This window comes from Sinohyriopsis cumingii, unplaced genomic scaffold, assembly GCF_028554795.1.
Source record: "Sinohyriopsis cumingii isolate HCF-2022 unplaced genomic scaffold, ASM2855479v2 utg000974l, whole genome shotgun sequence".
NCBI classification, from domain to species: Eukaryota; Metazoa; Mollusca; class Bivalvia; order Unionida; family Unionidae; genus Sinohyriopsis; species Sinohyriopsis cumingii.
This window is the reverse complement of record NW_028315950.1, coordinates 873,353-899,465: the sequence shown is the minus strand read 5'-3', so window position 1 is coordinate 899,465 and position 26,113 is coordinate 873,353. Positions and strand designations below refer to the sequence as shown.

General features: G+C 35.1%; 1 protein-coding gene across 1 annotated transcript in view; it reads left to right on the top strand.

Moving 5' to 3' along the window:
- LOC149772897 (tyrosyl-DNA phosphodiesterase 2-like) overlaps nt 1–26,113 on the top strand; it is a 53,970-nt gene that overhangs the window by 14,915 nt on the left and 12,942 nt on the right. The window contains exons 5-7 of the mRNA XM_089947139.1: nt 4,056–4,175; nt 18,670–18,880; nt 20,980–21,150. Coding sequence (XP_089803265.1) covers nt 4,056–4,175; nt 18,670–18,880; nt 20,980–21,150 — 502 coding nt within the window. The remainder of the gene's footprint in view (nt 1–4,055; nt 4,176–18,669; nt 18,881–20,979; nt 21,151–26,113) is intronic.

Below are 26,113 nucleotides of genomic sequence, written 5' to 3'. Positions count from 1 at the left end.
AAAACCAAAAATGAAAATAGGAAACATATCACAAAATTTCTACAGACTAAGAATGGAAAACCGCAAAATTACAGAAACACAATGCAATATCCTACTAAATAATCCAGAAATCGACGATGAACAAAAGGAAATAACTAATAAAATCCTAGAACAAATTGCACGAAACAAATACAATGGGGCGCAAATTGGGTCACGAAAATGCGATGACATATCTAAAATAAGAAAAGGAAATTACCGGAAAGAGGAAATTAGGAGAGAAAATGAAACGAGTATCTCCCAGTTAAAAAAGGAGGCATAATTATATAAAGCAACGAGGAAATCCTCACTCACATAGAAAAGTACTACACCACCTTATACAAATCACAAAACATCTCCACCAAAACCATACAAGAATATATAAAGCAATTAAACCTTCCACAAATAAGACTATGCCAAAAACAACAATGTGAACAACCCATATTAATTAGAGAAATACACCAAACAATCTAACAATTAAGCTAAAAAAATCACCAGGAATAGATGGTATAACTGCAGAATTTTATAAACAAATTTCAAAAACAAGTAGCTCCTGTATTACGTGAACTTTTCAACTCGATTAATGACAACAATGAAATGAGAGATACAATGAAAAAGGTCTTAATACACTCATCTACGAAAACAAAGGAGAGATAACGGAACTAAAAAACTAGATACCCATATCTCCACTCAGTATAGATTATAAAATCCTAAGCAAAATTGTAGCTAACAGACTTAAAGACTACATTGAAACCATAATAAACCAGAATCAATCATATGGAGGAAAAGGAAGACACATACTAGAAAATATTTTATCTATAAAATCAACGATGGAATTATTAAAAAGGATGCGCTATGATACTTTCTAATTAGGAGAACGCCTTCGACAGGATTGAACATAACTACATTCTAGAAATACTCAAAGCGTTTGGTTTCGGACAACTTTCCCAACAATGGGTACAAAAATTTGTATACCAATATAACCTCCATGGTACAAACCAATGGAGCACAATTACAAACAATTCCCAATACAGAGATCAGCAAGACAAATGTGTCCCTTGTCAGTGCTACTCTATGTACTGGGAATCGAAGCTCTAAGTAGGGCAATACAAATAGATGGAAAAATTAAAGAGGTCAACATTCCTAATATGAAAACCGAGTGCAAAACTTTCCAACATCCAGATGATTGCACCAGTTTCATAACAGATCAACAATCATAACAAAATCTAATGGATCAATATGAACTTTTCAGTAAGGTCTCAAGGTCACAGATAAACCAACAGAAAATTGAAATTTTCCTCATAAGAAACTGGAAAGGAACCACCCGGGTTTTACTCCTGAAAAAAAAATCAACAGAAGGTTAAAACTCAAGGGATTTTCTTCGGAGAAAACAGTAAATATCTAAATTTTCTTCAAATAAAAGGAAAAATAAATTACCACAGTCAAATATGGGATTCCAGACACTTCAATGTAATAGATAAAGCTCAAATAGCCAAACCATATATGTATAGCTCCATATCGTACGTGTATGATGTCATAGACTTACTTTGAATACCACATTATAAACCAAATTGAAAAAGATACATCAACTTACCAAAAACACTTTCCAAAAACAAGGAAATAAATGGGGCCTAAATACCCCTGACCTTCGGGTTAAACAAATGACCAACCACATAGATCGCCTTCAAAACCTATAACATCACCCAACACACATATGGAAGGCATATATTTATACTGGTTCGGATTTCTCTTGAAAAACAAACCGGAAATATATAGGAACAATAAAATTACTAAAGTATTAAGTCCACCTAAAACTATCTACAGTATAACTAATACACTAAAACTTTATAGGGAAGATAAAGAGATATGGAAACATACAGAAAAAGAAAATATATATCAGTACCTATTTGATAAAAGATATGGGATCCCATATAGAAACAATGGGCAAAAATTAAAGAGACAAAAAAGCAAGTAAGACTTATTATATATACACGACGCATGGTGGACAAGGGAAAATGCCCTTAAAACGAAAATCCTGCAGAACAATCCCCCCCCCCCCTTTTCCAATATGTAAAAACAGCCCAGACACGAAAAAACATCTAATTTTACAATGCAAAAAGAATGAAACATAGGAATAAAATCCTACTTATCAGACTTTACCTGCCCAAACGCCCAGTAATTTAATCATGGAAAACAGAAGGGAAGGATGGTGGGGGCTCATATACGAAAGGCCATCCGTAGATGAGCCGTCTCAAGAGAATCGTAAGTTTTGAGCCTCCCACAACTGTAATAAATCACCCTACAAATCCCAAACTTAAACTCTTCAACAACTTATGAGCGAAAAAATACATGCTTCTTCCAAAATATAATTAAAAATAACACCGGAACGACACATTAAAATATAAACAGAAATGCAGACAAGCACACACAATACAGACCATAACAAGTAGACATATTATTATTTTCCCTTTCGGCTTAAATCCTTGTATATTCCAAAATCTTTTTCTAGGAATAGATAGGGCATCCAAACCAATACATTATTCGACCAAGATAGCGCCAGTTCTCGCAAGAACACAAAAAGAACAACAAAACATACACATAAACTAAAATCACAGGACAAAATGACTCTGGCAAAGTCACTTCGCGTTTCTTAACAACCAATGGGAAAAGGGACGGAAACCCACCCGTGGCACAAAAGGTTCCATGAGGTGGGGAGTACAGACCAAAACTCCAAGCCAAAGAAAAATGGAAACCTGGCCCAAGACCAATCCAGGTCAAGGGAAGGGAGTACAGAATATTCCAAAAGCTTATGGGATAAAGAAACTAAAACAATATAATGAGCAAAACAAAAAGCAACCCTGCAAAACTAATATACTATTTATATTATTATTTACCTAAAAACAAATAAACGTCAAACACTTTGTGGGTGGACAGGGAAACACATGCAAGACACACAAATTTGCTGTGAGGGATTATGATACATGCTGCGTGGTGTTTTGTTGACAGATACTCAATACTACAGAATGACTCATGTCCACATATTCTTTGCAGCCTGTGCAACACCAGTTACTTCCCCTTGTTGTTACGAATCACAAAGTCAAACTCCACCCAAGAATTTAGATATTATGTTTTTCTGGGCTTTGCTCATTTTGCAAACGGCTCGTCATTTCCTAAATCAGACATGTATTTAGATGCTTTGAAACACACTTGTGCGCTGTTCCGTCCACCGAAATAAACATATTTTACATTTTATACGGGGAGTTGTTACGACTCTAGGTATTCTAATATGTAACAGAAAGAAAGTGAAAATAAAAATTTAAGTAAATTTACAAAAATTGTTTCCTCTACAATACAAAACGAAAATGCAAAAGACATTATAGTATTGTGAATTCAATTTTGAAACATATTAAACGTCGTGTCACAATTCCCCCCAGAAAACCGGAATGTTCCGAATGAATTCCAATAGTTTTAAATGTCTTGACCTAATACAATTGTGCAATCCAGAATGTATTTTACTCAGAGCTAAAACATCTAAAGTAATCCAAATGAGCATCTTAATATTCCCATCGAATGTCTGAAATAATTAATTTCACGTGAGTTATACTAATTTAAACAACACATCGATACACTCTGATCACAAATTGATTTCCAAAGACTGATATTAAAAAGAAATTAATTATTTGTTTATGAAATCCCTAATTAAATATATTTTCCCTTGACCTTTACCATAGCAGGGTGTGAAGCAAATGAAGCAATCCAACGGAAAATCCTAGTCTAATTGAAATAAGACTGACCTTGAGAAAATGCCGTGGAACATTCTGGTTTACATCGTACAAGAATAAACGTTAAACATATACTATAGATTACATACACATAACAGAATACGGTCTGACTTCAAACTTGTCGGTTTTTTTATTGTTTGGAGTTGGAGTTGGAAGGTTAATGTCAATGTAAGCAAATGGAAATTACGCTTTCGGATTTTGCTTTTAAAGGTCACTTGTTAAAAATGTTGTTGTCCTGAAATCATTTTGAAATTGCAGGTATGATTGCACAAAAGATCCGGAACCCGACAAAATTCGTGTAATGTCATGGAATATTGACGGCAGGCACTCAGAGTATCTAAGTGAAAGAGTTCAGGGCGTCTGTGACACGCTCAGAATGTAAGTTTAATATCCGGTTGTAAATTATAATTATTGCATAAAAGTAAAATTCATTAAATGATTATGGTGGATGTGATGGAAGAGTATCACTGCAATACCGTAAGATACATATCAGAGTGCAAAGGTCATCATATAAAGTTCAGTAATGTACAGTGGAATGTCCTATTATCGTTGGATAATTGTTACTGCTATATTTAAGAATTTTGATACAGTTTTGTCACAATGCGTAACATCTGAATAACCAATGTATGTAAACATAATGTCAGAAGTTCACATATCCACGAGTATTCAAAATTGTGAAGAATAACTACTCATGATAAACAAAATTGTAGATTTCCTTAATATGTACAATATTTAAGTATGTGATCAAGACCCATTCATACCATGTCGAGTTCCAACATCGTTTTTTGTACCCTTCACTCATGAAATCATGCCGAATACAATGTCTAAATATCGTCTGCTTCTCTAAATAGTCTGCTTGTCAAAATATCTTCTACTTCACAATGTCTAAATATCGTCTGCTTTACAAATTAGACAATGCAGGCAGAACTGGTGACACAACTGACGCTCTTCGATAAAAGAAATTGATTCAGCTAGTGAGTGTGTGTGTGCGTATGTGGGTGGTGTTTCTAGACAGGGTGTATACACATAAAGGTTACAGGGGCTGGGTAAACATCAAATATACAATGTAATATAACATACGAATATCATAATTCATAATTATTTAATGAATTTGCTACAACTAGGAATACAATCATCTTATATATATATATATATATATATATATATATATATATATATATATATATATATATATATATATATATATATATATTACTTTGATACCGTACTATGGACGGTCACTGGTCACTCTATGTCTCAATGGCAGCGTCAGTATAACGTTCATTAGAGGTCGATTCGGAATACCCAAAACTTTGGCGGTCTTGTATATTGGAAATTAAAATCACTCATAGTGACATGCACTGCATGTTTATTACTGATGCAGTACAAAAGATGACGTAAGGTGAAATTATGGGTATGCATTCTAAATAGAAAAGCTGTAATAGAACGTACCTGCTAACATACCAAATGTATAATAAATACCAGAATGCAAAGGTCATTATAATACATACCAGAATACAGAGGTCATTAGAACACATAATACGGAGGTCATTATTATAAATACCACAATGCATGGGTCGTTATAATACGTGATACAATAAAGAGATGATTATAATAATACCATAATAAATAGGTTTTATAATACATATCACAATAAAGAGGTCATTATAACACATATCACAATCCAGAGGTTATTATTATACATACCAGAATACAGAGGTCATTATATATATATATATATATATATATATATATATATATATATATATATATATATATATATATATATATATATATATATATATATATATCACAATACACAGACGTATCATTATCAGACATATCACAATGCAGAGGTCATTACAGTACATATTAAAATGCAGAGCTCAGTATGTTAATACCACAGTACAGAGCTCAGTATGATAATACCAAAATACAGAGCTTAGTATGATAACACCACAATACAGAGCTTAGTATGTTAATACCACATTACAGAGCTCAGTATGATAATACCAAAATACAGAGCTCAGTATGATAACACCAAAATAAAGAATTCAGTATGATGCATACCACAATGCATACTCATTGTGATACATATCACAACTTAGAACTCAGTATAATACGTACACAACTCAGAGGTCATGAAAATACATACCGGAATACAGAGCTAATTATACTATATTCCACAATACAGAGGTCATTTTAGTACGTAAAACAATGCAGAGTGCAGTATGATATATATATATATATATATATATATATATATATATATATATATATATATATATACACACACATCACAATACATATCATTATGATAGATATCAAAATACAGAACTCAGTATGATAATGCCACAAAACAGAGCTCAGTATGATACATACACAGTAGAGAGCTGAGTACTATACGTACACAATATAGAGATGAGTATGATACATACACAATAGAGAGCTCACAATAACACATACACAATATAGAGCTCAGTATAATACATACACAATACAGAGCTCAGTATGATACATACAGCAATACAGTACTTAGAGTGTGTATGGGGCATATCGGATTAAATGCAGTATGCATATTAGTGCGCGAAACTTTTAATTAGTTCGTTCGTCAAATATACACTTTGATAAGTAAAGTGAATTTATTGTCAGAACTGTCTGCACTTAACAAAGTTTTAAATTTAAAAAAGCCTATGTATTTGTTAATTGCATATTTCTCTAATTAGACTGAATATTTCTCCCAGATGTATATTAATAAATTCAAGTTCATGATTTAATTATAACCCAAAGATGTCTACAATACTGACATGAATGTCCTGACTTTTTATATGTTATAATTAAGCAGACGTTTACATAAATTGCTCATTACTAATGAAAAAGTTAAACACAACATGCATCTAGGAAACATTTCAAGCATTATAGTATTCAAGCATTATAGTATTTATTTGCAGAATCCAGCAAAGTTCAAAGAGCTTTTCTTGTAAACATGATGCATGTAAATTATATAATGGATAGTTAGTTACTTTTATGAAGGCTACTGCAGACGCACATCATATATTAAAATTGATTTTTTATGCTGAAAACGTAAAAAATGTGCATCGGATCCCATACTAACCTCAGTGGAAAACAGTGATGAAATAGATCCAGAACACATTCATTTATCAAGACAGGACTCGGACAACAACATTTCTATGTACTTGTTATTAGGAAGTGTGATGTCACACTGTTTGGTAATTATATTGAGACTGCTTTATGTCACAACGATAAGTACCGAATCGACACGTTTTAGCGTGACAATATATGTTAGCAGCACGCCGGTAACACCAATTATTACTGATATGGCTCAAAGAACATATCCGATTGGTGTGCCTATACTAGTTAATGTAGTCTTGATTCCCGCCACAACAAGGCCACAAACAGCGTCTACAACCATGCACGTACGTTCGTAATGCTCTAGTTGAGCATTTCGCTTCGTGATTTCGTCTCGCAGCTGTTCCACTTTAATTTTTTTCTCGTGTCTGTAACACTGAGCGTCTGTCATAGATTAATTGTCTAATCACGTAGAATAACAGCCTGACAGGCAGACATTGTCTGACAACTAATTATTACTTTTAACTGGTACAACTGTCATACAACAGTTTTGGTGCAAAATAATCAACGAGAATGCAACAGCAGTGGTTTTGTCAGTGAACTCCACCTGATTGTTGTAAAAACATGATAGGCAGCTTATTCCACAGCCGGGTGTGTTGTCGTGCTAATGCCGTGATTCCAAGCTGGCTTTGAGTTGGCAATGTTACATCAGGGTGGTTCAAACAGTTTATTAATATCCGACCTCGCGTATATTATATTTGAGCGTATATGAGTATCTGGTAACACTACTCTGAAGCAGGTGGAACATAATAGCGATCAATATTAGCATCAGCTGTCATCTAGTGAACATATTCCGCAGACTCATCACTGCGGTCAGAATCTATCACATATATCATAGCAACTCTTAAACACAAACTGCAAAGAGTTTTGTCTACCTTGCCGGATGAATGTTAAGTCCTTCTAAATGAATTTTATCTCCGGCAACAAATTATTTTATTAACGTATACGAGAACGATTCTTGAACCTCTGTTTATAGCGTGTTACTGACGAAACTGTACGCAGCCAATATAGCTTTATATTCCACTCCCCTCTAAATCTACGATATGTGATTCAGGTCTACCAGAATAATCCCTGTATATAACACGAAAATAAATCGACCACTTGTTATACCATTATCCGTTTCGCTTCAGATTAACCTAAGACGGGGTCAAGATCCTGACAATATTTTGCGCAAATCTGTAACTGGCACCTTCGTGTTCTACAACACATGACAAAAGCAATGAACCAGTTATTTGTAGGAAAGCCCCACACCCCAAAGGAAGGCCGCAATAGAATATTAGGCAAACTAAAATAAACTTGCAAGACGCTAGTTTGATATCAATTGTGAGGTATGGCCCTTATGGCCCTTGGATGATCGGTGTCGGAAAGACTACATACAATTATGCTTTCCTTGTTGAGACTGGAATCATTAGTGTGAATTTGGAGATGTGTTTGGAACTATACACTGGATCGCTGAAAATAAAAAGTGCATCAGAATTAATTATCTAGTTATTTCTTCGTATGCATCATGAATGGCTTTAATGAGTTTTTAAATTAAAAAGCAAAATGTTCAGCGTCAGTTATTATGTTGGTGAGAAACCAATGAAAAGTTGATACGGCCTAATTAATAACTTCTGGTGCGTTGTTGCCCGCGTGAGCTTGTCTTCAGTGAGGAATCGTCTGACTAGAATGTTGTAATTTTCGACAATATCAAAAGTCTCCTAATAGTCTTTGCATATTGCCGATATATCAGTTTAACGCACTTGTCAGATGCTACACCGTTGACAAGTGTCTTATAATATGGTCCTATTATATAATGTTCGCATTCGCGCGGCAAAGTGGCACAATTTACAAAATCCTCCTTAAACGTTGTGTGACTAAGCTCGATAAGTACTTCAGGCTATGGTTTCTTTGACTTAAGCTCGGTAGGCGTCGTCCCCTCGTGAGCCTCTTCTTGGGCCACAAGGCCCTCTGGGCGCGCATGATTATGTTCAATGGCTTAGGCTGACATAGAAACCGGACCCAACTTTCTTCACTTGTTTCACATTTATTAACTTGGTTTGATCTTAGATGTATATCTTTGTTCAAAGCCCGCTGTAAGGTATTCTAAAGATTCACAATGCAGATATATTTCTAACGCTTTGACAAACATCCCTGTAACCTAGAAGGAGTTTCAATCGATCCTGGGCAGCTTTGTCAGGTCGGTCAGCATACTTGGCTATGACATCACTGGTGGTGGTCATTATATACATCAAATAAATTTGTTTTTATACCAGCAGATAATTTCGTGGTCCAGCGGTTATGTCAATAGGGAGGAGACTATACGACTCAAGAGCGACAGTCACAACCATATTTCGAAAATCATTCCACGAGTAGCTGTCGGTACACAAGGTCCAATGAATGTTTTCGAGATCATGCGCTCCAGTGACAGGGAATATCCTTAACATTTTTCAGTTGTCTGCAATCACTTCATCATCTGTGCTTTGTTTTATATAAATCACATCTGTGAGTTTGTCTTGACCGTTGGAAAACATGCTCATTAGGACATCATTGTGTTCAGGCAACCAATCGTCGCACAGGACAAGATTATCCTCACCTTAACCAAGGTCATCTTAATCAAAGTTGGAACTTAATCGAATCGGGAAAGTAAACAATTTGCTTATTGGTGACGACTGAAAAGCTACTGTAAAATATCAGCATACATCATAGGAAGTTTCATCGTCAGCCCACGGCGACGTTATGCGCAAACTCATGTTAACCATCTCAAAATTATATTCAGTAACAACTGGGTTTTCCCGGATCAAGCCTTGACAATATTCAGTGCGCGAACTGAGTTTGGAAACATGTCGCCGTGATTAGGGAATTTGGGCCTTGCCTGCACAGAGATGCCAATGACTGTAAAATCAACGGCGATTCTAATGAGCTTTTCGTTTTCTCTGTTTCCATGTTAAATATCAATTGTTAAATGACACAATAGTTTCTTCATATCGCTTGCGATGGTGCAGGAAAACTCGTATCGCAAAATCCAGCTGCTGGTTCAAACATATAATTGTAAAGCTGCGATCAGTGGAACTGTTATTCGATTTGGAGCAAAGAAGCCTACTTTTGAAGAAATTTCCATTTTTGGAGCAAATAAGCCTACGTTTGAAGAAACTTCCAGATTTGGAGCAAAGAAGCGTACTTTTGAAGAAACTTCCAGTTTTGGAACAAAGAAGCCTACTTTTGAAGAAACTTCCAGTTTCACAAATAGACGCAAATACAGGTTAAATAAAAAAAAAAAAACAAACAAAAAAAAAAAAATTGGCGGCTCTGATGTTGCTGCTGTGTTAGAGATGCTACTCGGAACACTGGAGCAAATAAATGCCCTGGTAAAAAAACAAAAAACAACATTTCGCTACCTCGAGGACCTAGATAGATTTATTGCGCACCTGGACTAGATTACGTCAACCATCAGACGCCTGAAAAATCATTTGAATGTATATACATGCATTCTGACGAAATTTTAGCATGTTTTAGCAGGTGAAAACGTACTGCATCAGTAATTGGTATGTGTAACTGAGTTCACCGAACGTACGTTCACCCAGATGTGAGTCCTGTTTCTATTTCTGATGTAGGGCTGTATTACAGCTCGCGGAATACAACGCAGACCAGAACGCGTTTTAAAATATCGTCTTCATCATTTATTGCATATAATGTAGCACGCCGCTGGATCTGTTCTAAAGTCTAAACGACACTTGACCTCGGCATTGGAGAATATGCGACTGAACTTCGATACCTCTGTCTAGAGTCCATCGTGATCCTGCATTGATGAATTTTTCCAATGTCTCAAGAATCTTAACAAGAGCTTTATCTATTTTATCATTAAAGATCTCAAACACCGCTATGAATCTATGGATTAGTGATTTTAGATGCACCGCCAAGGGGTGTAATCTATTGCACATTGGAAATAATCTTAGGTGCTTAGATACCCGTGCGCTGATATTATTCCTGACGCATACTTGAAAACATTTTTATCCTATTTTTACCTGACCAGTCGTTGGCTCGAATAATTGCTCGATGATCCTGTAAATCAACATGATGCTTATGTACCTGAAATTATGATGCTCTTTTGGCAGCCTCAACACTTTTTATTAAATTGCTTTACAGCCATCCGTGTCTCCCATGAGAAAGTTTTACTATTATAAAGTATGTTGAACACTTTGATATTCATATCCCACGCTCTCGCGATAGTGCTTTATTTGAATCACAGTTGGCATGCTTATCTATAAGGGAAAGCATTGACTCATTGATACATTTTATGGTATTGTTTTCATTTTAGCAGGATCAGAAGCTGCAAGCTCTTTTATTTCATTGACTTCTATGCTTGTATTCCCAACGGGGTCAGGGGTATACACAATCATAGGTTTGGAGAGTTTTTGCCTGAGGGCGCAATAATATCCACTAACAGATCCGCATATACGGGAAGGCTGATTGCGCCTCATAATAGGTTGTTCTGTTGCATAATTTACATTTTCCAAGGCATGCATCTTAGGAATTATGGGTCATAATGTCGCAGAATAGAAACCGAATGGGGATTTGGACTAAATGAATAAGACAAACACAATGTGAGAAAGATGGAAATTTATGAAATGAATTAATAAAAAAAATATATGATGTAAAAATACAATGATTCTCTCACGCTCTCAACATACGATTGACTCAAATCCCTCTACACAACATTCACACATTGAAAATAAACCAAAATAATAAATCAATATGAAGCACAGATCTAAGAAACATCATGGACTGCAGATACGCTTCAAAAAGTATTTTACACTCTAAGAGAGATTCACATGATCTCGAATATGAACTCTATTAAGATTCAAAATAATCTTATGAACACAATTAAGATTCAAAATAATCTGATGAACACAACTAAGATTCAAAAAAATCTTATGAACACAACTAAGATTCTAAATAATCTTATGAACACAGCTAAGATTCAAAATAATTTTATGAAAATAAAAATGCAATTGGAACAACAATTGAACCAAACGTATGCTTCTAGACCCCCTGTACAGTCGCACGATTCCTTGGGTTGGCCCACACTCTTATCGGCCGCTCGCACCCTTTATGGATCCACCAGATGTACAGTCATACGTATACACACGTACAGACAGCATACAGCACCCTTTTTAATTTGCTACGTCTACGTCCGTGGCACAGACATACGTACATACATACATACGTATCGACAGCACGCAGCCTTATATATTCTGGAAACTCCAGACAGCTCTAAACAACTTTAGACAGCTTCAGACAGCTTCAGACAGCTCTAGTCATATTCACAGTCACATTGACAATCACACTTCACAGCGACAGACGGGGTCCCGAGTGGCCGAGTGGTCTAAAGTGCTCACTGTTCCGGATCACTGCCATCTCACCCCTGTCTGCGTGGGTTCGAGTCCAAGGCTCGGCTAGCGTGGGTATGTGGGAAAGCCTGCCAGTAGCTTCTCGTGGGTAGGTGGTTCTTCCAGGGGTTTTCCAGGTTTCTTCCACCACTAGTTATGCTGGCCGCCATGTATAGCCTATCTTGTGCTGAAAAATGGCGTTAAACCCTAGAACAACAACAACAACAACAACAGCGACAGACACAATCAGCCTTATGGCTGGAGAACAATGGAGAGCGTACACACCTTGACGTGACCCAAAACGACCAGTGTCGGTTTTAGAAACTGATCTTACTTAAATCCATAGGAGAGTGAGCAAAAGTCAGGGTAGAAATCCCGTGCATATCATGTTAGTAATGTTACTTCGTCACAAGTAATCTCTGGAGAGGTACATGTTAATACAGTTGCTTACCTGGAAAAACACGTATTCACCCTAGATAACGTTGTACGCATGTACGAGAAATAGTCAAATAGTTCTAAGGCAAAACCAAGTTATTTCTTTGCCTAATTCTGTGACAATAATGCCATTTAATTTTACACACACATGCAGAATTATTTAACTATGAAGAAACGCAGTACTATGTGGAGCTAATTCTTCATTTATATAGCATGGTACTGGTTTCTGCAGTCTGAATAATGAGCAACAAACAAATCAATAAATATTTGGAAAATGTGCATTAAGTCGGTGTTGATCCAAATAAAGTCAAATGGTCCATGGTTGAGAACTTCACCAACCCTTATACTGCGCCAAAAGCCACAAATGATAAAATGTTTGGATTGTTTATATATATCAGCTATGTTTTGTGTTGGAAATATATATCAGCTATGTTTTGTGTTGGAAAGAAGTTCATAAAACTTCGACATTTGGATACCCTTGTATTAGTACCGAAAGTATTTAACCGTGGTCTTCATTATTAGTTATGCCCTCTTAGATTCCTGGTCTCGAGGCTCAAATCACAGATGTAAACAGCTTGAAATGGCTTGTTCAATATCAAATAATGACTTTTCACGCTTTTTATTATATTATGCTCGAAATTGATGTCTTAGAGTTTCCAAAATAATTCTTAAAACAATAAATCCTGCAAGGTGTTCCAGATACGTTTTAAAAATGCATTGATCGTTTGAGAATCTTTGACAATTCTGTATGACGCATTTAAGCAAAATAGCGCTTTAATCATTTTTATACTGTAAAGAAACATTCCCGTGGATTGATTGCATCATATCAACATTTAATAACCTCATAAATCCTTTCAAAATACTTTACGCATCAATTTGTGAAGTTGTCGTCTTTGCAATATTCACTGCAGTAATTGTGTAACCTAAAATGAAACCTCTTCGCCCGGATAGTGCTCGTAGATCGATATCTGTGAGATTATGGGCCAGCAACCTATTGTAAGCTGTTGTACATGAAAGTTTCATGCTTAATCTAATATGTACAATCCATATCAATTACAGCCGTTTGAATACAACTCCAGATAAACCCTTAGCGTGCCAAACAACATACTTGAAGGCCTGGAGGTTGTTCAAGCCAAGTGCCTCTCAGATCTATGTTTGCCTCATATTTGATTGACATCGACGTTGTAACATCAGACTGACTTTCATTTTCATATATAACCAACTTAAGCATCGATGTCTCCTCAATTATTAACAAATGTTTTATTTTCCGCCAGTTGGTGGCAAATCGGCAAAACTCTGCTTAGTATTGTAAAATGTTAACTCCCTAAAGCACTCGCACACACACGTAGAAACTAAAAGACAAAATTAGTAGTTTATGTTAAGCACGTCTCCTTTCCCGCAAAAACCCAACAAACATGTCGAATCTGGTCAAGCAACTTATATCAGATATGAAACGTCATCAAATATTGCATAAACTACAAAAATGCCTGGGATCAACATATATCCTATAATTGATAGTCTTAATTTCGTAATAAAACATCTTATATCAATGTAAATCATTTCATTGATGTCATTAAGTCCATATCTCCAGCCAATATTTAATAAGCTTCAAAGATTAACGATAAATTCAATGTTGTGAATAAGAAACTATCAGAGATAGAGAAAAAATATCAGCAACTAACGAAAATATTGTAATAAATTTAAAGAAGACTCTAACACTTGCAATGATTTCAGTATTATCTATATGCTTACAACAAAATGTAGACCATTTTACGGAACAACAATGGTCAAACAAACGCTTGACATAAAAATGTTGGTTGATTTTAACAAGTAATTAAGGAAGAACAGGTGGGATATCAAAATCAGTTTGTTTACAAAGGGAGCGTTGAAGCAAATCATGTATATCTACGTAAGTTTTCACGTATGTATTTGCATTTTTTGGTATAAACTCCGTACTCACGATCTTTGATTCAAGTCACCTATGTACTTGTTGCGATCACGAAATGTGGACTTTTTAACCTTATGGATCGTGTACTGAGTAGTATGATACTAGCAGTGTTGTTGATTACTGATCTAGGTAAAAGCTTTCTTCGCCCACATAATTCTTATCTTGTATGGTCACCTGTGAGTAACGTTCGCTTGTGGGCATCGCATAATACGTGGACAAAAAAACTGAGTTAGAAGGCTGTGTCCTAGTCCAATAACGAATATCTAAACCTCCATATCATGCTATTTGGGTATGCATTAGAAGGAATCTCAGCCCAATGTCTTCGTCGTGAACATAATATGTTCATAGTTTAGATTCACTGTAATATCAAGTTTTATCTCTGTACCATTGGGAAGAAAAGGGCAGACTTCCTTTGTTTGCATGTTCTGGAACAATAAGTAGGAAAACGAGCAAATGTAATCTATAATTGATGCACTAAAGATGATAAGCAATGTTATACGTTGGCTCTTGTTAAGGGTAGAAATTGTGAACAGATGCATTATGAAGTTCTAAATCTGCAGCAATATAACACAAAGACGTGTATGTTGTAATGGCTTTTTTCAACACAGCTAATGTTTACTCGGCCAAGAGAATAGAATCTGTGGTTTGTATGAGCCCTGCATGATAAGGTTGTATTTTGCATTAACTCATAGAAACTATGTAATTATTGTGAATCATGACTAAAAGCTTGACTTTTGTGAAATTGTAAAAAGGCGGCAGTGATTTTTATCTTATCTTTTTAAAGGTATTTAATTATATTGTATCAGGGTCGGATAATTTTGAGACTATCAGAGCATTTTTTGTCTCTCATAATTTCAATCATATTACAAACAAAAAAATATAACCGAAAAAATATGCAAACACATATTTTGACAGTTTATAATGCTATCCTGTGATTGATATAATGATTTCCCAAAAATATTTACTAGAAGGGTCGGTAATTTCTTTAAAGATTCAAGATTTTATTATACCTTTGTAGCAACAAAGCCACTGCAGTTGTTTGACTAAATTACACTGTAACCATCTTATGGTATATTTATTTTAGACAATGTGTAAGGAATCAACATATACGTGGTAATTACTGAACATCGACAATGGGCAAAGATGCAATAACTCTTATGAATGACTGGTCCTGAGGCAAAGTCTGATGACAAATTAACACAATGAAGGGACACAGTAACAAATCCACACTCTACTCCCTGAACAAGAACACTTTCATTAGAAAAACTTCGCAGAATAAGGCATGAACTTGACAATATAAGACTTTGAGAAACTCCTGTGTCTTGTAATATCTTAACAGGAATACACATGGCATAATCACCAATAAGTGATATTGAACCTTTCGACATGAATTATTCATGATTCTCCAAAATAAGATTCAGACTTTGGTTTGCTATACCCGACAAATGTACTTCTTCCAATACATGACTGTGACCTTGACCTCTTACAAGCAAGAGTGTTTGTAACAGATCTGTTATTAATCTATTGCCTAAATTTCAGCATCTAGGGAATCAGAAGTAGGTGTCCTATCTTCTTCCAGGAGTTGAATCTGGGAAGAGATAAGGATTTCTGTCATTCTTATCAGAAATTTGATTCTTAACAGTTGTGCCATTTGAGATTTTGATGAACTCGCATAAGATTGAAATGTGTTTTGTGCAAAAAAAAACCTGTTGATAAAATGATCTATTTACAAAAGGAACCTTGCAAGACAAAGAAAAGTCATCAGCTGTTTTAGCTGCCTTCTGTAAATTTTCAATCCGTTTTTTCAGTAAGTTAGGTTATGACGTCACTATTGACTCAAGTCTTGTACTTTTCATTGAATAAACCTTCTTGGCTGTGCAAGATCTATAAAAAAGTCGTTCCTTTTCCCCATGCAAATTTAAGATGAGTCTGAGTACTTTCTCTTCTACAGTTTCTAAACCTGTGACGGTAGACCTTAGTGACCATCTCATAAGTCTTTAAGACACGTTCGTTGACCACATCATGCTCACCAGTTTGATCTGGTGAGAGTGTAGTGTAGACTTCACTAGCTTTAGCTGTAAATTCACTTTGTAATATCACAGTACAATACTCTTCCGGCCATTTTGAATTTTCAGCCATTTTCTCAACACTAAGAACATATTTGTCATCCTCCTTTTCTTTTTAATGAGGTATCAGCCTAATATGTTAGGCAACAGAAAAACATGACCTATTTATATATGCGAAAAGTCTGCTCTATTTGTCAGTTCTAATGTATTAATATAGAATGCCTTTTCGTTTTGCATTTGCATTTCTGGCATTTGTGTATCAATCTGAAGCTTTTTAAACCTCAAGTTCTGTCTGCTTCCATGACTCCATTTCCCATAATTTCATGCCTGAACCAGATGAGATGGGGACGTTTTTATCAAACCGAAGACAATTTATCAAGAATATACTTGTTTACTAAAAAATCTATTAAATTGTTCTTGATGTCTTGTTTCGTTAAAGAAGCTTTCGCGTCAGCAGGATGATAATACTTTACAAGCTCAAATAACTCACCATTTTTTAAGATCTCTAACCTCTCCTAGAGAGAATCTGCAATAGAGTTCCATTCTTTAGATGTCATATTAAATTTTCCAAATACGTGAGATTAAAATATCAGTGACAAAAAATTTCAAACGAAAGTGAAATCAAATTTTAAAATTGATTGTAATCCTTTGACATGGTAATATCTTTGAAATATTCAACTCTCGAAAATATGCAAATAAATTCAAATCTCTGAACTATTCAAAAGTAATTCTAATTCCGAAATAAGTCATCCCATCTCTTGTTAGGATCTAGGGGCTAATGCTATGGAACACAATCTGTATAATTGAAATTATAAATGTATTTCCCTGAAAGACAAAGTAAAAGAAGTTAAAAATACTTGCAGTGGTTAATGAGTTCCAAAATTACTACAATTCCAAATAATCTGGATACGTTCCAAAGGTATTCCGAAAAACTGCAATGCTTTCAGTCAAGCCCAAATCACAGAAAAACCAATGTTTCAAATCTAAATATCTCTCAAATGAATTCGAAATGAATAAGAAATGTCCTTGATTGTTTGACAGTAAATCCAAAGGTTATTATAACATTCAAGTCTTGGAATAAATGATACGTCACCTTAGTACCAGTCAATATTAAATTAAATAAATACTTTTTCAAGACCTATGTCAACTTTATGAATGAGTGATTCCTTGTTCTACATCGGTTATATAGAGTGATATGATAAACAAAGAACACACTAGCTAAAAAATCCAATAGGAGGTTTAAACGTAACATTTATTATTTTGAAATACTCATCTGCAGTAAAGAAAATCAGTTGTTCTAGTTCTAGCCAATCAGGAACTAGGTCATTCTGACCTTTCCAACAACGTGATCGTTGGAACACGTGATGTTTACTGAATTGTTCCCATGAATCGACTTTGAAATTTATAAATTAAATAGTAGTACGTATTATAAATGACTCACCTTGACAGGAAGAAGCATTGATTTGACATTAGCATTAAAAAGTGTCCTTAGCTAAATGACCGGAACTAAAATTATTACTTTGATAACATAAGTAGTACTTTGTGGACGTTTGTGTTCTCAAAACAGGCATTAGGACACGTGTACTACTACTCTTCGGGAGTTTTTACATGCATCAGCATACATCAATACATAAATAAGACGTTTCTGGAAATCTTACATGAATTAGTAGACATCAAGACTTAGGTAATACATTTCTAGAAGCCTTACACGAATCAGCAGACATAAAAATAAGTGTGATACATTTTGGGACTTGGTGCGAACAGTAGAAATTAAATTTAATATTTTTGAAAGTTACATAATATACGAAATGTAATAATATTTCAACAGAGACTGGTTTGCATGGAATATAGGCATTCTTATAATTACCTTTATACTAAGATAACATTTTAATTCCATATTTCAGAAAAAAGCCACATGTGGTTTTGTTGCAGGAGGTTGTTTTTCGGGCCCAGAAGATACTAGAAAAAAAATGTCCTTCATATAACCTTGTCCAAGGTGGAGATAAGGGAAACTATGTTGCAATCCTTCTACGCCGTGATGTTGCTACCCTTGAAGAAGTGAAAGTTAGACAATTCTCCTCCAGTAATCAAGACAGAAAGCTGCTTTATGTCAAAGTTTGTTCTTCATTTAATCATTTGCTTTATTATTGATGTTCTTTTTATTGAGGGAGTATTGAATGTACTGAGAAAACCCATATTGCATCAGGAACCATGTAATAACGAGGTGCTTGAAAATATCGAGAATATAATGTGATATCATGTTCTATTCAGCATCAGCCACTCACATCAACTATTCAGATGAAGGTGGCGGTGGACTTGATGTCCATACTTGATCCAACGTTTGTTACGAACAAAGATAGCAAGTCTTTTTTTACTAAATATATGTTTTCATTTTATTAAGGATTCATGATCACTGTTTTCTCTCAAGGTGCTGTGATTATTCTCGGGTATGTACCTGAATCTGGTTTTAACAAGTGCCTGTTGTATTATTAGATACGTCATGGTTTTAATCATTGACAGCATTTGGTAAATTTCTCCATCTTATATTGAAGTTATAAATGGGAATGGATCGTTGTATATATGCAGACTCTTTTCAATACCAATGTTAGGCTGCATGGAAATTTCTCTTATGTGATACTGTATGGTGATGAATTGTGGTATATACACAGACTATGTTACAATAATCATGTTAGATTAAATGGGAGGTCATTGACATATAAATGGCAGTATTTTCAAATATGGAGGGGAGGTAATTGACATAAACATGTCGATATGTTTAAATGCTTAAATATGGACTCAAACGTTTGAGTGTTAAATTTAAAGGGAGGCCTTTGAAAAACTGGAACAAGAAAGGTGGTTATAAAATGTACCATTTGTGTGTTAACATGGATGCATGACTTAAAATGCAATTAAAACAATGATTTGGGATGTTTCTTTAAATACGAGCCAACACATTATGTTATTAAATAAATTCCAGATTTTTGTAGCAGGATATTGTGATTCACTTGGACAAATACTTGCCGAAAACTGTAATGCACTAGTAAGATTTCTTTAATCCTTTCCCCCGATACCAATTATTAATTTCTTTTCGTAAAGCCATTTGTCAAAACCGGTATTTTCTAAAACTTGATTGATTTCTGGACAACAAGTTATGTGTTGATAAGAAAGATGGATGTAGACACGTGATTCAAGTCGTTGTTAGAGCATTGGAAGAACTGAAATTGGTTCAGTAATTTGATGATCATATCTTGCCCCATTTGTCGAAGTTAGGCTTGACTTTAGCTGACTTGTATTAGTCTAGAAAAGAACGTATTTTGAGAGCACCGGTAATTATGCAGCTAGTTCGTTCTGGGATATAGTCCGAAACAGTTTTGAAAAATTCTGCACAGATGCAATGTAGATTTGTTTCTAATCAGTGGAGTTTTTAAATATGAGAAAATCATGAGTTTGTACTGGTGGAATTTCAAACTTGGTAACTCTGTCAATCTGATAGATACAAAGTCTAAAAGAGCTATGTTGCTTCATCATTAGGATTATTAAACGCTTTAATTTATTTATAGCAATATTAGTAATGAATTCTTTAAGAACAATTTCTCTGCTGTAATTTCAGACCCAAGCGATGTTTAAAGTATGACTTGGTACTTTTGAATTTGGAACAGTATATCTGAAATATGTAATATTGGTACATTTTCTGGGATATTATTATATCAACCTTTCTTTACTTGTTAACTGGACTCATTCCATCAACCCTCTATTTTATGTAGAAAGTTAAATTTGCACACATGTTTATCTGTGATTTAGATTTCTTAATATATATCCTCATTCAACTCTAAATATATTCAAGAGAAACTAAGTAGTTCTTGTCATTGTCAAAGGTTGTGGTAAATATTAATACAGTTAGTGTAAACTATATGTTCAATTATATTTACTGGTTTGTTTCATGTAAATGACTCTTGACTAGATATTTTTAAAACAGTTGTTTGCTATTTTCGTCCTTATTCCATATCACAATGACCGTTTTACCAACATGAAGTAATATATCTAAGCAAAATAATGTTCCTTCAGATTTATTTTTCCTGCCTATATACAGTATTTATTATATTTACTGTGGCGAATTTAATACCTGTACAAGTAATGTAAAAATGATGGAATTTCAATACATTTTTAGATATATTTCAAGACTCTATAACACTTTAAGATATTCTTTTCCACAGTGCACAATCAAAGGTATAAAGTTTGACATTCTTAATTCCCATCTGGAGTGCACAAAAATGGCTACAGAGGAGAGAAAGAAGCAACTGAAGTTTGCATTTGACCGTGTCAAGAATGCATATATTGACAGAACTGTGATATTTGGTGGAGATTTGTGCCTTAGAGATAATGAGGTAAACAAATTGCCTTGTAGTATCCATCACATAAAAAGCCATATAGCAGACTGTGAAGATTCCCATTTTGATGGCATATATCTTGACGTTTTGTACTAATAAGTGGATGTATACTGTCTCCATGTTAGATCATTTAATTATTCGAAGGAACGGGTATACAGACTAAGTCATGGTCCTTTATTTGCGTTCTCGAACTGTTCTTGTTCCCTTGCAGTTTTGTTACCATCTCCTTTGTGTACCTTAAATGACCTTGACGTTATATTGCTCGTAAGTAGGTACAACATCATCATCCCTAAAGGTGGCACTGGCGTTTAATGAGTTAAGAAGCTAATTAACAAGGCCTGTGAACACCACTCGATACAGATAAATTAACCTTTCTTACCTTAGTTATATTTGTATGTAGATGACCTAATCAGATTTAGGCCATTGCAGCAAGTTCTAAATTTATGCACACCTTTCAAATTAAAAGCCAGAGAGTGCGATTCAGAAACACCCTCTAGATGTAGACAAATCACATTGATAAGCTTTTAATATCTGTGCGAGTATTTAGTGAACTTAATTGGTATAGCAGCATAGCGGGTCAACCGACTAGAGGTGCGGCCAGACCAGGTGAGATAATGACTTAAAAAAAACATGAAACCGTTGGAATTACCAACGCATGGTAACATAATAGATATGTGACATATCGTGATGTCTTTTGTGTCATAAAATGAGAATATATTTATTTGGTTGTTTTGATCACAATATGAACAAGACAGCAAACGGGGGTGAACAGGGAATATGGCAGCAGATATAGGTGAAAATAACGCCCAAAAATATCCAAGGCTCCATTTCAGTAACCAATTGTTGTAAGATAAACGTGTTATTTGTCCCCGTTGTGCTATTTGGTGGCTTCGTTGTTGTTTTCTCATGAATCAATCAAGGTTCATTTTTTAGTCAACGGATGATGAAATGTCGGCAGAAGAAAAAATTATGATTGGCGAATGATCTTGGTAGATGCGATGTTTTCTTATCAACATAAATGAATTGTATTTTTTGATTTAACATGTTTGGTAATAGCTTAATTGGTTATACCTGCAGCGACTTTTTCTATTGAACGTGGAGGAATATCAAACTGTTTTCCAGCAGAGTATATCGAAATAAATTATATTATTTCACGTATATCATGATTTATTGATTTTACTGGTCGTGGTGGGTTTTGTGTTTTACCAAGTTTTTCCACGTCTTGCATTTTCACCTGGTGCGATTGCTGGCAAATGTTCAACGTGGATGTCTTTTTTAGTTGAATTAGTTTGATCAACAACAAAACCTTTAGTAAATACTTCATTAAAACAGTCATAAATAAACATATGTGCTTAATAAATTTTTGTTTTTTATCGTCAAGGATCGCAGTACTAATTTGTATGTAACCTTTATTGGTGACTTTACTTATTGGTTTTTGTAAACGACCATTTCTAATCATCCCAGCTCTGCTCGCTTCATATTTAAGATCTAAATTTATCAAGATCAGTCTCTTTCTCAATTTGTTTCATTTATGTAATTTTCTCTTCTTCTAATATAACATTTTTTTCACCAGAGGAATATCTCTTGAGATAGTTCTTTGTGTCTTTTATTCTGATGTCATCAGAAGATCTTTTTTAAAATCTTGTAATATCGTATAAGAGCACGATATTTTTGTCGCCTTATGAAACACATAACTGGGACTTTCCCGTGACCCCCCACCCCATACTTCTGACATGGCTGTGGCCCAGTACTGCCCCGGGGAACACTGGTCATGTGATATCCGCAGTACTTTCCACGACAGTTTGTCCACAAAGTGTTACTGATCCGACCATGAGGCATCGACAACTATTTTTTACCTGATGCACATTACATTATTGGATAAAGTACAATTGAAGATAATGTTTTTCCTAATTATATAAATGAATAATCCTACTGTTGCGAAACAACTGCAAGAACAGTATTTTAATCTAACCGGGATAAAACCAGCTTTTCCACGGTCGAAAATTACACAAGACAATTATGACACGGGATAAAATCGTTATTGACCGCAAGTGAAATAGATTGTACGCAATATAACCAAAGAAGAGCAGAGACAAGTTTTTTTTTTTTTTTTTTTTTTTTGAGCGAGAAATACAAAGTGTATCCGCAATTGAGCCAAACCACGTCACCAAGATCGACTTTTACATATTACCAGGTGATAGAAAACAGATACCATTCAAACTACATCTGCATGATTTTATCAAACAAGCAAAGAACGAATTAATCAACGACGGTGTCTCGTGTTTTTTCATTGTTCAAGATAGATGGCGATGGAATGTTAATTGATTCCAAATTGAAAGACAAACGATCCATTGCTATTGTTAATAATCTTGTTGATGACATCAAGTATATATTCAGAATAACATTTATTGTCGAACATATTAGGGAAGATGGTTCGACTTGGATTATTCGTGATAAACTCGATCTAGTTAAGGACATAACAATGTCGTCACGATAAATAAAAATTATAAAGCAGGACTACAATAACAAATCTCCATCGTCCGCATTTTATGCACTTTATTGTTTAACCAAACATATATGCTCTTGCCCCGATGAAAACTGTCTCGCTAAATTGTGCGGCTTAACGTGTAAGAGAACATTTTATAAACTCAAAACGAGGAAACGGACTTAGAAAATCACGGATAAAAAATAAATAACTGGGAAAACTCTCTTATTAATGAAGCTAAAATAAAAGACTTTGCTACACTTGAAAACACCATTGACGATACCGATCATGGTAAAAACAATAACCAATGAGAGTTTATACGACTCTGGTAATTATCGTTGCAAATGTGGTCCAATAACATTAATTGGTGATAACTCCAAAGTGTAACAGCAGCAGTAACAAAATTTCAACAAGAAAGAACAATAAGATTTTACGACGGTGATATTTTTGAGGAAATTCACAACATAAGTAAATGTGACCCTTTATCAGTTTTGTTATTTTACAGTTGCGGCGTCAAGGAAACAACCGACGACGAATCATTTGATCACATTATTTTGCCATCTGGAGTTGTTTATCACAAGGAAACGCTTCAACATGCTGTAAAACAGATTGGGTTAAAATTTGATTGCGACAATGATGATTTACTCGTTAACTCTGTTGCTATTTCTTCTGTTGCATCTCATGATGTACAACAAAAAAAGTGGCGTTAAACACCAAATTAATTCCTCAGCAATATATCTATTTCTAGTTTCGAATTTGGTCATGGTGGTCTCTTGAACACAATATATAATCCATCCGACACAATCTCAGTTGATAACTCAGCAGCTTATTTCGCGGACTTGCTTATTGTTATAAATATTTTGAATGATTCGCGCACCCAGCACATGAAATAACACGGGCCACTACCAAAGATCGATCTGACTGGATTTGCCAAGATTGAATCATTCAAGTTTTCAGCGAGTATTCATCCTGCGATACCAATTTGGTTTGGTAGACGTTTTACAAAACCAGATACAAATGGCAATCTCAACGATTGTTGCGCAAAACAATTAGCGTGGCTAGGCTACAATTTAATTATTGCAATACGTGCTGGATGCTGAGATTCTCAAATCGTTGAGTGTAACTTCTGCGATAATTTCATTCAAACATCGAAAACAAATTTGGATACCATAAGATGACACAAATATTTGTAGGAACATTATTTGTAAATTTACACGTCGTTGTACAAGAATAATCATGGATCCAGCAGACTTAGGTATTGTTTTGAAGCGGCTATGGGTGTTTTGGTGTCAAGGACAGATGCAACAACACGAGATGGAATGCTTATTGGAACTATCATTAGCTACTGCGAAAGCAATTCTCCTCAGTTTACTCGTTTGAGATCGACTATGCTGGCATACACGTCAATAAACCCATTATTGATGATCATCTGATTTCCCAATGACGCTATTAGAGTCGCCAACGATTCTTTATATATTAGCCGTTCTTGAGTCATTTATCGACGAAGACATTAGTGGTGACAAATGGGGTTTATTAAGAATAAAACACGAACAAGTACGCACTTATCTCTAGTCTTCTGACATTAAAGAATGTGATGTTTATTATCCCAACGATAATTCATCACAGATGTCATCGGCGTCGTCAGTGTATGATCAAATGACGAAACAGAGTATGGTCTATCTGAATGGCCCTGGTGGTTCGGGTAGAACAACTCGTGCGATAGAATTATTTAGAAATTTAGATATGACTGTGTTTACGGCAACTCACCGGCACCATCGTGGTGTCAGCACATGCACGTACCCGTTTCTTCGGATGGGGTTTTGATGCATGGACACCAGAACGAATGGGACAAAAATATATCCCGACAATAATGATTTGGGACGAAATAGTCCAAATAAACATTACAGACATTTCTTGATTACCTAAGGACGAAACATACGGCAATTATCGTGTTTGGCTATCCGGGGCAACCTCAAAATAACTTGGAGTTGCCAAGCGCAGTTACTTTGCTCCTGTCATAAACAAGAGCGTGATCAGGAATTGTCAACGTGGTGAAGCAATAAATAAATCGAAATGCGCGAGATAATAAAGCAATAAAAAAATATAGCGCCAGTTTGATCTTGATGTGCAGTTTGTCATGACGCTGAAACAAGGACAAAATAAACACTGCCCCTGGTGCAGCACAATAATGTTGTGGCAATATTTTCCTAATGACGTAAGACAATTTACCGTGGACAGAATCGATATTAGGCTCGGCCACGCACGCGAATATGTCTCTCGGACATGTTTTGAATGTAACAGATGTAGAACAGCTTCGTTCATCAGAGCTTGTGACTATTGTCAGCGTTGCTTATTGACGCGTATCAGTTCTGGTGGTAACTGGGTGTTTTCAGGAATTACATGCAAAAGCTCACGGAAAAATCCACGATGAGAGCTGTTGAATCTAGTTTGTAATATTGGTTGCTGCACAGTAGT